Source organism: Argopecten irradians, chromosome 16 (assembly GCF_041381155.1).
Source record: "Argopecten irradians isolate NY chromosome 16, Ai_NY, whole genome shotgun sequence".
Classification (NCBI taxonomy): domain Eukaryota; kingdom Metazoa; phylum Mollusca; class Bivalvia; order Pectinida; family Pectinidae; genus Argopecten; species Argopecten irradians.
Window position 1 is genome coordinate 26,867,402 of NC_091149.1, and position 16,887 is coordinate 26,884,288.

A 16,887-nucleotide genomic window follows, 5' to 3' on the forward strand; every position below is an offset into this window, starting at 1 on the left:
TCTTATTTGTAGTTATGTTTTATTACTTTCAAAAATATCTACAGTTTCAGAAGAATCAAAGTACAGACGGTACATTCAAGATATCAAAACGACATGGATCAAGTACGTTTCACCGTCGATTGGTCTCACCTTCCGTTATTGTAAAAATGATCACGCCAGAACACGATATCACAATCATTAGAAGGTGGGATTTATCAGCGTCAATTGTACCTTACAAACGCCGTTTTGGTATCTGGAGATCGACGTATACAGCTTTATTTTTAATATTTCAAAAGTTCCAAATATGTATATGAGGATTAAAAATGTTTGATTAAAGATAAACTTTTTATCTTCACAGTCTATATTTCAACATGGATGGTTGTATATATTCTGACCAAGTTTTGTTGATATCTAACACAGTCACATACTGGTATCTGCATAGTAATTACGAAACAAATGTTCGTAGTATTCTGGTTTTCAGTCAACTTTGTTGAGAGCCTACGATACTAATCCGGACATGCTGATCTATTTTGTTAGTAAAACTTTTATTTTGCTATGGAGTTTATAAACTGTAAGAATGAATTGTAACTTCGTAAGGACTAGTAACTTTCATTCAGGACCGGTAATTTTTAGGGTCAACCGGTTCTTAGGACCAACAGGAAAAAATCCTTAAGGGGGAACACTGGAGCCTATGCTTAGTCCTGATGAAGTCACACATGTTAAAACGTTAAATGAGCTATCCGATGTAGTATTGTGTCATCCTGAAACTATTCCTTCTTAATGTCTATGTTTTACACTGACCAACTACACTAACTTCAGTTAGTCCCAACTTGACAGTAGCGCTTTGCCGTATGCCTTTTTTATCTGGCTTTCCGGTGCTTAATTTTGGAAATGATTCAAACTTCAGAAAATACGCTGGCATTTCGCCAAGGCTATCGACGGTGTTCTCCTGGAAGAGATTATCTTTGCAATACTGTTGGACGTCTTCTGGAGTTAGCTCCCCTGAAGGTACAAAACAGACACAGACCTCTTCTAACAACCTTTTGTCAGGCACAGGGACAACGCAAACCTCTTTGATCATCTTCATCTGTTTCAGTAGAAATTCTAACATACCGGGATAAATTTTGCGAGTTCCTCTGGATATCACATCGTTTTCTCTTCCAAGAACAATTAGATTTCCATTGAAAGATACTTTGCCAATATCTCCGGTCCGGAACCAGTTCTCTTCAGTAAATGCCCCTCTCGTAAGTTGCTGATCTCCAAAATATGTCTTCATAATTTGTGAAGAGCGTACCTGTATCTTTCCTATCGATCCTTTTTCAATAGGTATATCTTGCTGATCAACGACTCGAATCTCCACCCCAGGGTAAGGTTGGCCAACGTCCCCTGCTTCTATAGAGGTTCTACCATCAATTGGTCCATTCAACGCAATGGATGCAGTTTCCGTAGATGCATATATTATAAGCATTTTGTCACAAAATTGACCTATGATCCCAGTGTAGAAGTTGTCAACCATCTGCCCACCTGTGGTGACATGCTTAAGCCTGAATCCATCTTCTGTCAATGTTTTCGGCAGCTGAAGTAGGTCGTGGATCACAAAAGGCAGCAACAAGGCATCTGTACACCGTTCCTCTTTCAGGACTTTCCAAAGAAATGCAGCATTTTGGCTATTCAATGCAACAGTCGAATCCATGAAGACTTTAGTTTCGCTTCGAAGGATTCCGCATACGGGTGTACCTCCAATCCAAGCAAACGGTCTCTCAATGAATGAAATAACCTCGTAGTCGGCTGTAGGCGGAGAGATAGTAAACGGAAAGCTTGCAAAGTCGAAGTGAGAATGGAAAACCATTTTTGGTTTCCCAGTACTACCGGATGTTGTGAAGACTATTGCGTTGTCTTCTGGGTAAATGACGGGAAGACTTACTTCCTTTAAACTGCATGCCAAAATGTTCTTCAATGTCTCTGTTACCCTAAATTCTGCAGAAGTTGTCTCGCGAAGGGAGATAACTTGCATTGATTCACCTCTGTCCCCATCACAATGCTCTAACATTGTCTTGATTGGAGCGAGAAGACGACCATCTTTCCCACTATCCACCATTATGCATTTTGTATTTGTAAGTTCAAATAATGCTTTGACATCGAGAGCCGTTTTCATGTTGACGGTAACATTCAGAACTACAGCCCCCACTGTCAGTATACCTAACATCCCGACGACCACTTCTAATGTGTTTGGTCCTATCAGTGCTACCAAATCATCTTTCTGAACTCCTTGGGACACAAGGTGTTTGGCTACCTGTTCGGCCTGTTGATATAGAGCTGCATTTGTCAAACTTGATCTTGATCCATTGAGTTCTCTTAATATAAAGATCTCCTGGTCTGGACGCAGTCGAGCATTCTCTCTTGCTACTAAATCGACTGTCGTGTAGGCGTTGGATTTGATGGGAGGGGTGTGTAGGTAGCTGAAGGCCATTGCTGCGCTCATCTGACTATCCTGGAAAGAGAATTATTATTGTAGGTTCTAATGCGTTAAAGACAAACTACCACAGTGTATGAACTTGTGAGTATCGAAGCGGGATGAATGAAAAAAGGCATGGTATACAGGTCGGTAAAACACCAAATATCGGTATTAATCGTAACTACAAATATGTTTAGCATTATAGACGTCCTTATTACATGTATATTTATAAATTCATGAACATGATTTGGAAAATAATGTTAGCAATAGATAAGAATCGAAGTGTAATAACTGAATTACGATCAAAACTGCGATGTGTTTTCGGAAGAAATTATGTTTTCTCCCGTTTTTCCTGAAATATATATGTTATAATTGTAACTTATATGAGTAATTTGATTATTTATTTAATTACAGTTTCTTTATTCTACACCATCCGTTATTAGAAAGCGGCTAAACATATCTTAAAATATGCATACACGAAATAGTTTTGTATAGTCGCTTGTTTTAATTTAAAAAAATACTGTATAGTCACTTGCGCAAAAATCTCCATATTTCTACTTTTCAGCAATTTTCTAGCAAAGGGAACTTACATATGATATCATTTAGGCCAAAGGATGCGTTCAGCATTGAGAAACATATAAACAAAAAGTTGAAAGTTGCGTTAATCTTGTTTTTGATGACTTGATTAATGGAAGGATCACTTTTTTATCACATGATTCCCGAGCGACAACGATTTTGAATATGTACATACCAATCGATACAGACGCACAAGGGTAGATTAGATGCTCATCACTATCATCACTAATATTAATCAGCCTCTTTACGTTATTATTTTATAAAAAAAATGTGAGTATGTGTGCATTTTGACCACGACGTCATTAAAAGGACATTTTGTTTGTTCTTTTTGTGTCTTGATAATGGGCCAGACCGCCTAGCAAATTTGACATTATTTTTGTCTATACTAATGGAATTATTCTTTTCCCTATAACTTATATTTGAAACCAAAATATATTTACGCGTGCGATTAGATTTTACTTATTTCGCTGGTGATGCACATGTAAGAAATTGCGAAAATCAGTCGCCGCAACAATAGCATTACATTAAAAACAAAAGTTTAAATCGCGAAATTGAATCCCCGTGGAATAACGTTAGACACGAAAATATGAAAATAATTTTGTAAGTGAATGGCCATTTCCGTCGTAAGAAATATGAAAAATGACGTAAGTAATTTTCGTTGATGATTCTAGAAGTATTTTTTTACTCCGTCATTCGGACATTTTTTTTAAGTATTGATCGGTCCATGGAAATTCAAGTTATACCTGAAGTATCACAACGTGGTGCATTCTATTGCATTTTTGTTACATTTACTCCATCTAAATTGTAAATGACTATATATGATCTGTGCAAAAAAGTCGACTAAACGTTTAAATTGATAGTGTATTTGATAACTCTGTTAGACTGATTTGTTTAATTTGTCAGCTTCAGAGCCTTTTATCACTGAATATATTTCCTCTTGATAACAAGTGACTATACATCGCCAGTTTCAAAACAATGCAAGCGACCATACAATATATATACTGATAATCCTACAACTTCAAAATACGATTAAGTAAAAGATATTGTGTCCATTAATATGTATTTATGTGTTTTATATTGTTGGATTCTTTTATAAACCTGTGATGGTGTTTTAAATAAAGAAAGCCAGACAAAATACCTACAAAATATTGCAAATATTAGGCGGGTGTCTCAATTCTTGATAATGAACAGCAGATCAACTCACAAAAGTGTCTGAAATGTTAATGCTGGTTAACCCTCAACATTTCAATAGTCATTGGTAGTTCAAACTGCTATCCATGACGCCGTTTATAACTGAAGAAAACACGTTTAGAATGAATAAAATTGGCAAAAATGATCCACTATCCATCGTTTCATTTGTCTATGCAAGTGACCGAGTACCGCTATACAGACTCGCAATTACGAAATTTAAAAAATACTATACACTTCCGTTCATACACTGTGACTACGTTTCCATAACAAAATGTAATCAATATCTGATGAAAACGTATACATTGTCAACCTAAATAAAAACAAACGGTAAGATTCATCACAAATATATTAAGTGATATCAATGACCAATAGATAGGTGGAACTCAAAATTAACAATCAATATATTTTACACTCGACTTCTTTAGATGATTTGTTTCTTAATAGATAAAAAAGAAAGACATTTAATGGTCTTGTTAAAACTTCTATGTCACAAGTACTCCTGCATGGCACAATTATAACTTATTTTCTTACTATTATTTTAATACACATTAATCATTAAAAATTGAATGGAAGTTTTATTATTTTTATTTCATTTTTTGCATGATTTTACAGTACACATACATTCATGTACACACGTACATCCTAACTTGCGTACAAAAGTCACTTTTGTTTACACGCTATTACTATTACATAGTCATCATCGTGATCATCATCATTATTATTATTATCATCATCATCATCATCATCGTCATCATCATCATCGTCATCATGATCATCATCATCATCATCATCATCATCATCATCATCGTCATCGTGGTCATCATGATCGTAATCATCATCATCATCGTCATCGTGGTCATCATTACTGTATTCGTCATCATCATCATCATCATCATCATCATCATCATCATCATCATCGTGATCATCATCATTATTATTATTATTATCATCATCGTCGTCATCGTCATCGTGGTCATCATCATCATCATCATCATCATCATCATCACCATTGTCGTCGTGATCATCATCGTCATTATCATTATCATCATCATCATCGTAATCGTCATTATCGTAATCATCATCGTCATCGTGATCATCATTATCGTAATCATCATCATCATCATCATCAACATCATCATCGTGATCATCATCATCATCATAAACGTCATCATCATCATTATCATATCATCATTCATCATAATCATCATCATCATCATGATCGTCATTATTATCCATAGAAACTATCTACATTGCATATCATACTACCTGGTATTTGCCTTGCATGTACATGTACACACATATACATGTACGTATGTCATTCATGTATTTTAATCGTTTTACGTATATAAATGCTGATATAGTACTCTTAGTATTGTTTTGTTTTATCACAAAACCATTTTCGTTAATTGTGAGGATATCTTAAAACAGATTATTACCAAGAAGTTAAAAACAAAAACTAAACATGAAGTTGATGTAAGGTTATCCCTGACTATAAATCCTAACAAATTAATAAAACAAACAAAATATATATAAGTACACATCAGACTTCTAAACTGTTCAACTCTGTTATACATTTCTGTCTGTACGTGTAATTTAAAGTCTACCTATAATTAAAAACAGATATATTACTAAACACGAGGCTTATAGATCATCAATACAATTACCACTGTACACCATACAATTGTAACACAAAACACTTATTGAATATAATATAGTGGTATAAATTCTACAAATCTATAGTGCCTATTTCTACAAGGAAAAATTGTTTCGAGGTAATTCCCGGACAATCTTTATCCCTCTCTTAGAGCTTGTTTTTGGTTTATACAGTATTTATTCACATATCAATATTTATATACGTGTACATACAAAAGATAGATTATTTGGTAAATGGAAAAAAGGCTTTTTTGATCATTGTATACGCACTTACTTCAGATCACCTCGCAAAAGTGATATATTTTTGTCCACAGTGTTGTAATTACTTCTGAACTCCTTACACATTCACCACTAATACTACATGTTAGTGGTGTTTCGTATCCTACATACACGTTTGTAAGGATCTAGTGCTATCTGTAATATAACCCATGTCATTACCAATGACATAGATATATTACTTCATTGACCCATATACTGTTATACAGGACAAAGACCATTATCATTATTTGAACACACGAACTATCGGCTTTCCCAATTTATGAAAATAATGTGGAACTCTAACAGCCACCTCAATATACAATGCAATGTCTATGTCCTCATGTCACTAAAAGTTTAGGGATAAAGATTTAGTTTTTTTGTCTTACCTTCTTTGTGTACAGACGATTTCAACACGGCGCGTCGATGTTTAGAAGTCCATTTGATGACCTCCATATTCTGTGATGCGTGACTTCTGAAGGATATCTGTGTCAACTATCTTTACGCTGTGGGGTATCGTCGAGGTGTGTGTGTGTGGAGCAGTGTACCTATAATGTATCAGATGTAGAGACTCACCTGATTGAGTCTTACCTAGACTGGATACAAGTCTCTAACATATTGAAACAAGAGCTGTTGGAGAACAGCAAAGCTCGCCTGTTCAGAAGAAGTTGATATTCAAGTATTTACTCAGTCTATATTATTTAAAAATTTCAAGCAGTGCCCTCAGTCTATATTATTTTGCCTCCAACAGAAGTTGAAATGTCTTCTTTTGCAGTAATTTTTTTATGTAAACAGTAGACAAAATAGAAACTTGCTCAAAAACTTCAACATGAAAATATGACAAATTAACAGACTCAAAAAAACCCTAAAGGACCCCAAATTGGTTGAATTATCACGTTCAGCATCCATACACATTAAGAAAATAAAATCATAAACATTTATGATGACTTAAGCTTAAACAATAGACAAAATAGAAACTTGCTTAAAAACTTTAACATGGAAATATGACAAATTAACAGACTAAAAAAAACCCTAAAGGGCCCCAAATTGGTTGTATTATCACGTTCAGCATCCTTACACATTAGGAAAATAAAATCATAAACATCTATGATGACTTAAGCTTAAACAATAGACAAAATAGAAACTTGCTTAAAAACTTTAACATGGAAATATGACAAATTAACAGACTCAAAAAACCCTAAAGGGCCCCAAATTGGTTGTATGATCACGTTCAGCATCCATACACATTAGGAAAATAAAATCATAAACATTTATGATGACTTAAGCTTAAACAATTGACGAAACAGAAACGTGCTCAAAAACTTTAACGTGAAATGGGACGCCGAGACGCCGGGGTGACAACATTAGCTCCCCTATTCTTCGAATAGGCGAGCTAAAAAAATCCTTAAAATTTGGCTTGATTATTTTGTCTCTACTCTACATGTCTGACCCTAACTCTCAAACTACTGGGAGATAATCTAGTGAGTAAACTATTGAGAAAGACTATCAACACAACTTAGGGTCTGGTGACCAGTAAAAGTCTTGTCAAGCAGTATATTATAGGATCGAAAAGGAGTCTTCGTTTAATGAAAAGAAACTAATAACTCTATATTTTTGCGAGCCTTGACGAGCACAAATTAAGACTTAGTGTGTCATAAAACCTCATAATTAAATGAACATATATTTAGGATAGTGTTTGCCACATAACAACCCACATATCGAAGAATCATAGTGTGAAAATATGGAAGGCCGTTTCAGGATAAAATACCAAAACTACTTAAGTGTCTTTTGTACCATCTAAGTATACTTAATGACTTTTAGGTCATGATGTGTTGTATTTACTTAAGTATTGTTTAGTTTTACTTAAGTGTAACTTTGGTTTTCGTTACTTAAGTACATTTTACATAATCATCTAGAAAACACCCACGAACCAACTCGCCCCGTGCAAAAGTAATGAGAAGCAGAAGTTGGTTGAATTGAATATTGAATCGTTTCTGGGCATGCATGAAGTTGGTTAAAACAATGAAGTACTTAAGTAGATACATTGTATGCTAAACTACTTAAGTAGAAGTTGGTTACTACACGAAGGTAGATATGTTAAACTTCTTAGACCAAAAAACATATGTCTGTTTAGGGTTACATTTGCAAAAAAAATAGAGTCGGTCGGTCGGGAGGATTTTTTTTAGTAATGGAATTTCCAAACAATGATGTAGATTTTAACTCGCAATAAATTCGAGATAAACTTTTGCGAAATTACTTGGAATTCGAAATTCACGAAAGCAAGTCGCACGCGAAAGGAAGTTGGTTTATAGTATCCACACTTTTATTAATTTGGTGAAATCCGTGGATATCGCGAGAGCTAAGCGATACATGTTTATTTGTTTTCGGAATTAAGTTACGTTTTATGATTTAATTTAATATGTTAATATTCATTTCCTTTGTTTAGAAGTTTTCAGTTACTTTGGCAACGAACTGAATGTCGAGTATTATGATGTCATACATGTAGAACGTTTTCACGTGAAGTATTGAATTATCCAAGATACGACATCAATATGCCACAACTTGAATTTATTTATTGTAATTAAATAAGAAATAACATGAAAATTAATGACTAATTGTTATCTCACTGACTTACGTATCAGCATTATTACCAATATTTTTGGGTGTTATGCCGCAATCGACAAAACAAAACTTAACCTGTAATAATATCTATCGGATAAAGTGGCTGTTCAAAATGCGTTGTGATTCGTGAGACCTCTAAAACATCACCAGTGTGCTTATCTATCAGTGGAAACCTAGGAATAATAAATGATATAAATAAGTAAGATTTGTTATTGGTTTATGACCATCCGTATATATACATGTAAATTTAGTATAAATAGTTCAAATTGCGGTCAGCACTGGGGCGGGGTGTCCATGACCGAAGTTATGCTAATCAGAGCTGTAGTTGTGTCAACGTACAACCGTTGTGCATACCAATAAGTCGGTCATACCTTTTGTATCATCAGGTGTCATGTTTAAAGATAATTCAAAACCTCTATAGAAATCAAGGCCACTCAATTTCGGAGTTTAACAAAATATATTTACAGTATACCGTATTTATTTTATGATATTTAAAGTTTTTCAAAATTAATAAGTTGAATAACTCATTTTCCTGAAATAACTGTAATAAATTTTATATCTAAATTATTTCTGAAATAACATTTTCGACACCAATGAAACCGTTCAGAATCTGAGTATCATTTTTTTTAAAATTTTTTTTAATTACTAAATTATCAATTTCATTAATGTCTCTTCAAAGACAAAAAATAATAAGTAAACATATCCGTATCTCAATATCCACTTAACATTGAAGAATATTTTCGGAAAAAATATAACATTAGAAATATTATCATTTCCGGACATGTTTTGGTTTCCTTTTTAGAAAACTTACATGGGTTGCTTTGACGACATTTGACTAATAAATCATGGCCACATATTTTTGCCGAATAAAAGGTACATTATTTCATTACGTATATCACTCGGATTTCTTTTAAATTCACAAGATCGCTAGCCGTTAACATCAAGAAAACTTCATGTAATGTACCGGACTTAGCAAGTCTTCGTAAGCCTAACAGTAACTGGTTGGCGAGATACATGTATTATCGTGCAGAACATTATACCGTGAGTTGTGCTTTGCCGACATTTGACTCATGATTAAACATGGCTATATGCATTTGCCAAGTAAAAGGTACATTATTCGGTTACTTATAAACACTCAATTTTTTTTTGAATTCATAAGAACGCTAACATAAAAAAACTTCATACACTACATCGGACTTTAGCAAGTCTTCATAGGGCTACCGTATATTACACGGCAATGTAAGTTTATTTGTCACTTTAAAATACTCGTACATATATAGATCTATATCATCATTATATTTTGTAAGTTTATGTTGATAAATTTTGTACCTTCCCCCTTTCAATATAACGCAGTTGTCGATAAACAAAAGACACAACTCCCAATAAAACTATTAACTTTTACTGCGCAATAATACAGTGTATCATCGGATATAGTTCGTCAATGCAACCAACACAAAAAACTTTATGAGCGTTATAAGAACTTTCTTTTGTAGTATCCTTCCAAACATTTGATTACATTAATCGATCAGTAGCATGAATTACGTAAAATTTAAATAAACATACACAATCCATAATCCACCGAAAGTCGGCCGCGGAGGAAGACAGCGAGGAAGGCGTTGTTCGTGATTTTCGGGAGACTACTATCTTGGAGTAATACCAATATCATAGAGTCCCAACGGAACACTTAAAACACTCCATCCATGGTGTATATATATGTACAAATTCAATGACTGTGGTTTTGAATATTGGGGTTTTTATTTTCATACCATCAAGTATTAAGTGAAATGAACAAAACAACTTTTAATTTTCATCGCGGAGTGGTTTCATTGTTCTGATGTGCACAGGCTTGCCGTGCGTACCTAAGAATGCTGTTTCACAGCATCAAAAATGTACACCGAATTAAATTACACATCTCGGGAAACTGAGTTAACTCGATCATTATACGCTTGTGCTAACAAACAGAAAAAAAATTATTTACGGTCATTGCCAATGTGACTAGAGCAGTCACAAAATATAAGAATTGCCAGATAATTAGGAATTGACGTGATCTGATTAGTCAACAAACCTTGTTATATTTATATATCATTATTTGTCATCACATCTAGACGTCTGTAAATACATTCTGAAGGGAATGATGTAATTGGTCAATACTAAAGGTTAGCAGGACTTGACCCCTAATGGAATGTTGCTATTTCTTCAATGAAAAGGGGAATATGGATATGTATTTTAATCATACTGCTTGAACGCATTTCGTTGAAAAAATAAAATCCGCATGGTCGAGGAAGTGTTATCAACTATGAAATGTTTCCTGATTCGACCTTTTACATTTTTGTAATAATCATTTACATATTTTCAACGTTTGTGTGTGTGTGTGTGTGTGTGTGTGTGTGTGTGTGGAAAATAAACTTCCAAGTGGCAGTACTGTCCAGGTACTACGTGAAGATCAGAAACAAATGATGTTAGCTACTTCTCATTATCTGCTTATACAATAGCACCTGGATTTATATAAATAAGACGCTAGTTTATTTAAAGCTTTTAAAGATACTCCACACCGCCGACAGATACATTAATTATTTGGAAATTTTGTTGTTAATCCTGAATATATAATGCTAAGGCTGTTAAGTAAGTAACCTTTGTTACTGAAGTCTTCTGCTCCTGTTTTTAATACATACACATTACCATTCCTCAGCGGTGTAGTATCTTGAACAGTTTAGTATTTTTTTCACAATTATCCAGTTGTCCAGTGTATTTGCTTATGTTAAAAAATAAACGAAGAAAAGTTCAGTTCATTTGATCGTCAAGATTTTATTGGTATGATATAATCCACAGCCATATTTGTAAATCTAATTGCACATTCTCTCGCATCACGCACAAGTTAAAATAGTCACTGCCTCTTTTTATGTAATGATGTGAATAAAATATGGTCCTGAAATAGCTTTTAGATCTATACTGACATAAAATGTTAACAAAATATGATAGAAACGTCCAACATACACAGGGAGTGTACGGATTATATATGAATTCGTTATACTGTATACTCTAAACCAGCTATACTTCGCGGACACTTAGGTTCGCGAGTTCCGTTTCAAACAATATTTGCGGAGATTAAGTTTCGCGGACTTAAAATCAATGTTTTCAACCTATTTGTGCATAAATTGTGGAAGATTTTTGATTTCGTGGAAATGAACTTTCACGGTTTTACCGTGAAAGCGAAATTCGAGAAAATAAATCGAACGCGCAATAAGGTTGTTTTACAGTGTCTTCATTATCACGTGATTTATTTGGTTCCATTAAAGCATGGTACTATATGTACAAATATTATGTAGTATTAGTGTACAGTAATACACGTACAAATATTATGTAGTATTAATGTACAGTAATACACGTACAAATATTATGTAGTATTATGTACAGTGATACACGTACAAATATTATGTAGTATTATGTGTACAGTAATACACGTACAAATATTATGTAGTATTAGGTACATAAGTAATAACACGTACAAATATTATGTAGTATTAGTGTACAGTAATACACGTACAAATATTATGTAGTATTAGTGTACAGTAATTCACGTACACATATTATGTAGTATTAGTGTACAGTAATACACGTACAAATATTATGTAGTATTAGTGTACAGTAATACACGTACAAATATTATGTAGTATTAGTGTACAGTAATACACGTACAAATATTATGTAGTATTAGTGTACAGTAATACACGTACAAATATTATGTAGTATTAGTGTACAGTAATACACGTACATATATTATTATGTATAATAGTAGTATTAGTGTACAGTAATACACGTACAATATTATGTAGTATTAGTGTACAGTAATACACGTACAATTAATATTAGTGTACATAATCACGTAAAATATATGTAGTATTGTGTACAGTAATCACGTACAAATATTATGTAGTATTAGTGTACAGTAATACACGTACAAATATTATGTAGTATTAGTGTACAGTAATACACGTACAAATATTATGTAGTATTAGTGTACAGTAACACGTACAAATATTATGTAGTATTAGTGTACAGTAATACACGTACAAATATTATGTAGTATTAGTGTACAGTAATCACGTATAAATATTATTAGTATTAGTAGTGTACAGTAATACACGTACAAATATTATGTAGTATTAGTGTACAGTAATACACGTACAAATATTATGTAGTATTAGTGTACAGTAATACACGTACAAATATTATGTAGTATTAGTGTACAGTATATATCACGTTACAAATATTATGTAGTATTAGTGTACAGTAATACACGTACAAAATATGTAGTATTGTATGTATAAAATGTCAGTAATACACGTACAAATATTATGTAGTATTAGTGTACAGTAATACACGTACAAATATTATGTAGTATTAGTGTACAGTAATACACGTACAAATATTATGTAGTATTAGTGTACAGTAATACACGTACAAATATTATGTAGTATTAGTGTTTACAGTAAATACACGTACAAATATTATGTAGTATTAGTGTACAGTAATTACACGTACAAATATTTATGTAGTATTAGTGTACAGTAATACACGTACAAATATTATGTAGTATTAGTGTACAGTAATACACGTACAAAATGTAGTTTACATAATGTACAATATTAGTAGTATTAGTACAGTAATACACGTACAAATATTATGTAGTATTACAGTATCATACATATTATGTAGTATTAGTGTACAGTACACGTACAATATTATGTAGTATTAGTGTACAGTAATACACGTACAAATATTATGTAGTATTAGTAGTACAGTATACACGTACAATATTATGTAGTATTAGTGTACAGTAATCACACAATATTATGTAGTATTAGTGTACAGTAATCACGTAAAATATTATGTAGTTTAGTTACAGTAATCACGTAAATATTATGTAGTAATAGTGTACATATATTTATTAGTACAGAATATAATTAGTTATTAGTGTACAGTAATACACGTACAAATATTTATGTAGTATTAGTGTACAGTAATACACGTACAAATATTATGTAGTATTAGTGTACAGTAATCGTCAATATTAGTATATTAGTTACATCAGTACGAATATTATGTGTATTAAAGTACAGTATCACGTACGAATATTATGTAGTATTAGTGTACAGTAATACGTGTACATCAAGGCTAATGCTGAAACTATCAGTACATAAATCTATCTGATACATTAGTAAACAACATGGATTAACAAAACATACTGTTTCCCTTTGATAGTATTTTACTAAACATTAAGTGTTTTGAAGTATATTTAAGAGCATGCTGACTACATCGAGTGAACTTATAAACACTGTGCCATAGCACCCCTGTTTACAATGTAAGCTGCATTTTTTTCCATTTGCATGTACATTACCAGTTACTTTTACGAAATTCCGATTCAAAAATAAATTCTCATGATTCGATTCCCTGTCAATCATTACCTAGTTAATTCTTAAATAAAAAGTTACCTTTTTTCTTGAAATAACAACTTCATATTTGATATTGCTAGGCTATATATGTATACGATGGTATCGGTTATTTTTTGCGTCGTGAATATGGTGAAATGTAGTAGCAAATTCTAACAAGGGACGTTACAGATTTAATGCAACTATTGAATTATACATACGAACTGTAGAGTTTAATGCTTACAGTTCCTCTGACCTTGAAAGCAGGCTCCAAAATTTTATTTGTAGCTAACTACGTGCTTCATAACTAAATAGTGAAGTCAAAAACAGAGGAAACACGGACTTATAAGGACTAGATAAAATTTGTACATAGGATTTCATTCTGGCTTCTACTTTATCTATAAAAATACATGTACATACCATACCAGGCCCCGATTTCTCGGAACAAAATGGACGACGTAAGTCAAAGTTATTTATATTATGTAATATATGGTATTAAATTTGACTTAAGCTCATTTTTGCCTTAAGATTGTTTCGAGAAATTGAGTCCAGACCACCAGTTACAAGTACATTAAATATTGATTCTGCCAAACGATAATCTTCACACATCTTTTAAAGCTAATCTTAATTATACATGATGTTTAACAGGTAATAATTAATCACCCATTCTATAATAAAAGATCAATCTCATTGGTACACAAACTAATCTCTTTCATTTCCTATAATTGACTACATGTATGTCAGTACAACAATTCGTTTAATACCGAATTACATCATTACCATCATTGAAAAGAGGTATACCATTGGACATTTACAAAACGCAAATAGAACAAAGGTATACCATTTGACATTTACAAAACGTTCACCAAATGCATACATAAACAAGAGATCAAAGATTGTATGGTATTATCCCAATTGAAAGGAACTTGATTTTGACCGAACAGAACTATCTAATAGAATATATGACAAACAAACTTAACTATCTACGTTGAAAGACAGCTGAAAAGAAGATCCAAATCTACAAACGAGTTACTAGGGCTGTTAATGATGACAGATCATGATTAAGCTGATACGATTTGTTAATCAAGCGATACTTTGAAACAAGTTTTTCGCGGCTTCTAAAGGTTTTCGCGGTTTCCGTTAAAAATAAGTTTGTGGTGATATGTAGATACAAATTCGCGGATACATTTTTCGGTAATTTAGTTTGATCTCGAAATTCGCGAAAGTAAATTGCATACGAAAAAAATATTGATTACACTAAGCTGTATTATATTAATTGGTACTACGAAATAAATGGGGATTTATAGAGTTTTGATTACAAAATAAACCTTTTTAATAACAACACTCACAGACTGAGTAATACAACATTCTGTTTGTGATATTTGTTCATATGAATCCCTATTCTGTGACGACATGTAGATCTAGCAGAACTGTTAAAACGTAAAATACACGCAACTTATACTCTCATAAGCTTACTCGCAGAAATAATGGATTGTACGGAATCTCTTTAGAAATACGTCGGTGACAATAATTGGCTCAAAAAATGGACAGCGATTATTGCTGCATTAATTTTTAGATACTATATAATCGATTATTTTTCCTGTCCATCAACTTGGTCGTGAAATATTAAAGATGCTCCACCGCTGACAAGAAGTGTTCTTCCTATATAAAAAACAGGAACCGACGAATTAGTATTTTTATTCAGTTGCAAAAGGTATGTACTTTACACCATTACCACCATTAAAAAGTTTGAGCTTCTCATTTGGCTTCAAGATAAAAATATTTTAAAAAAAACATCCCGAAAAAAATCCGTGAAACTATACCCTTTGTGGAATGAAGTACTGATTGTGCTTGCGTCAAAAGCAAAATAAATTATCTTGTATTCATTTTAGTGTTTATTAGACGCATATATACGCGATTAAACACCAATTATTTTTCAAATGATGAGTATCGTTTTTGCTCTGTCGGCGGTGGAGCGTCTTTAGGAATCGGTTGTATTATATTGTATTATATACACTTCAAGCCGCGTCAAATTTTCAATCTGATTGAAATACAGATCCTTATAACCACTCCGTTCAATAGAGGATCTGACAACATCCCATCGAGGGTCATGTTTTCATGACCATTATACCGCGTGAACTTCAGAATAAATGCATTTTTCTGCACATTGCTACATCAATTGATAACGCCATTTCGCATACATATACAATTATCTTTGTTAGGGAGATGACTACGTACACGAAAATAAATCTGACAGGTTTTTTTTTAAACAATTTCGTCCCCCGAAATTCACCTTCCAAGATTTTGCAGGCAGCAATTCGATTGTGCATCTCCAAAGGTCACCTGGACATGACCCCTAGTAGGATGATGTCATATACTCTTGACTCATCCATTGTAGTGATAATAAGGATCTGTATTTTAATAAGATTGCGAAATTTTGATTCGCTAAAATCTAAATTTCTAATTTAAGGTGCAATCGCGAAAATTTTGGATCGAAAAAATAACCGGGTATATGGTATTAGATAAGAGGAAGAAGTACTGATTAGATAATCAAACAAACTTAAACAAACCATATTCTCACAAGTTTTAACATATATCTAGGATTACTGATTGGGATTGTCATGTGAATGTTATGTACACGACATTATATAATCTAGTGATGGTCTATATCCAACGAGGCAAACTGATAGGATTGGTAGGGAGCTGGAAAAAGGAAAGCTGTAAAAG

General features: G+C 32.9%; 1 protein-coding gene across 2 annotated transcripts; it reads right to left on the reverse strand.

The window, feature by feature from the left end:
• LOC138310632 (putative acyl--CoA ligase YdaB) lies at positions 1-6,722 on the reverse strand. 2 transcript variants are annotated; one of them, XM_069251914.1, is made up of 2 exons: positions 6,499-6,722; positions 1-2,470 (listed from the first exon to the last, which is right to left on the reverse strand). In XM_069251914.1, exon 2 carries the CDS (start codon positions 2,459-2,461, stop codon positions 764-766), a length of 1,698 nt encoding a protein of 565 aa, XP_069108015.1. In that variant the 5' UTR covers positions 2,462-2,470; positions 6,499-6,722; the 3' UTR covers positions 1-763. The 2 variants fall into 2 exon arrangements, with proteins under 2 accessions (XP_069108015.1, XP_069108016.1); XM_069251915.1 differs by lacking the exon at positions 6,499-6,722 and adding an exon at positions 6,129-6,276.
• Positions 6,723-16,887: the final 10,165 nt, after the last annotated feature.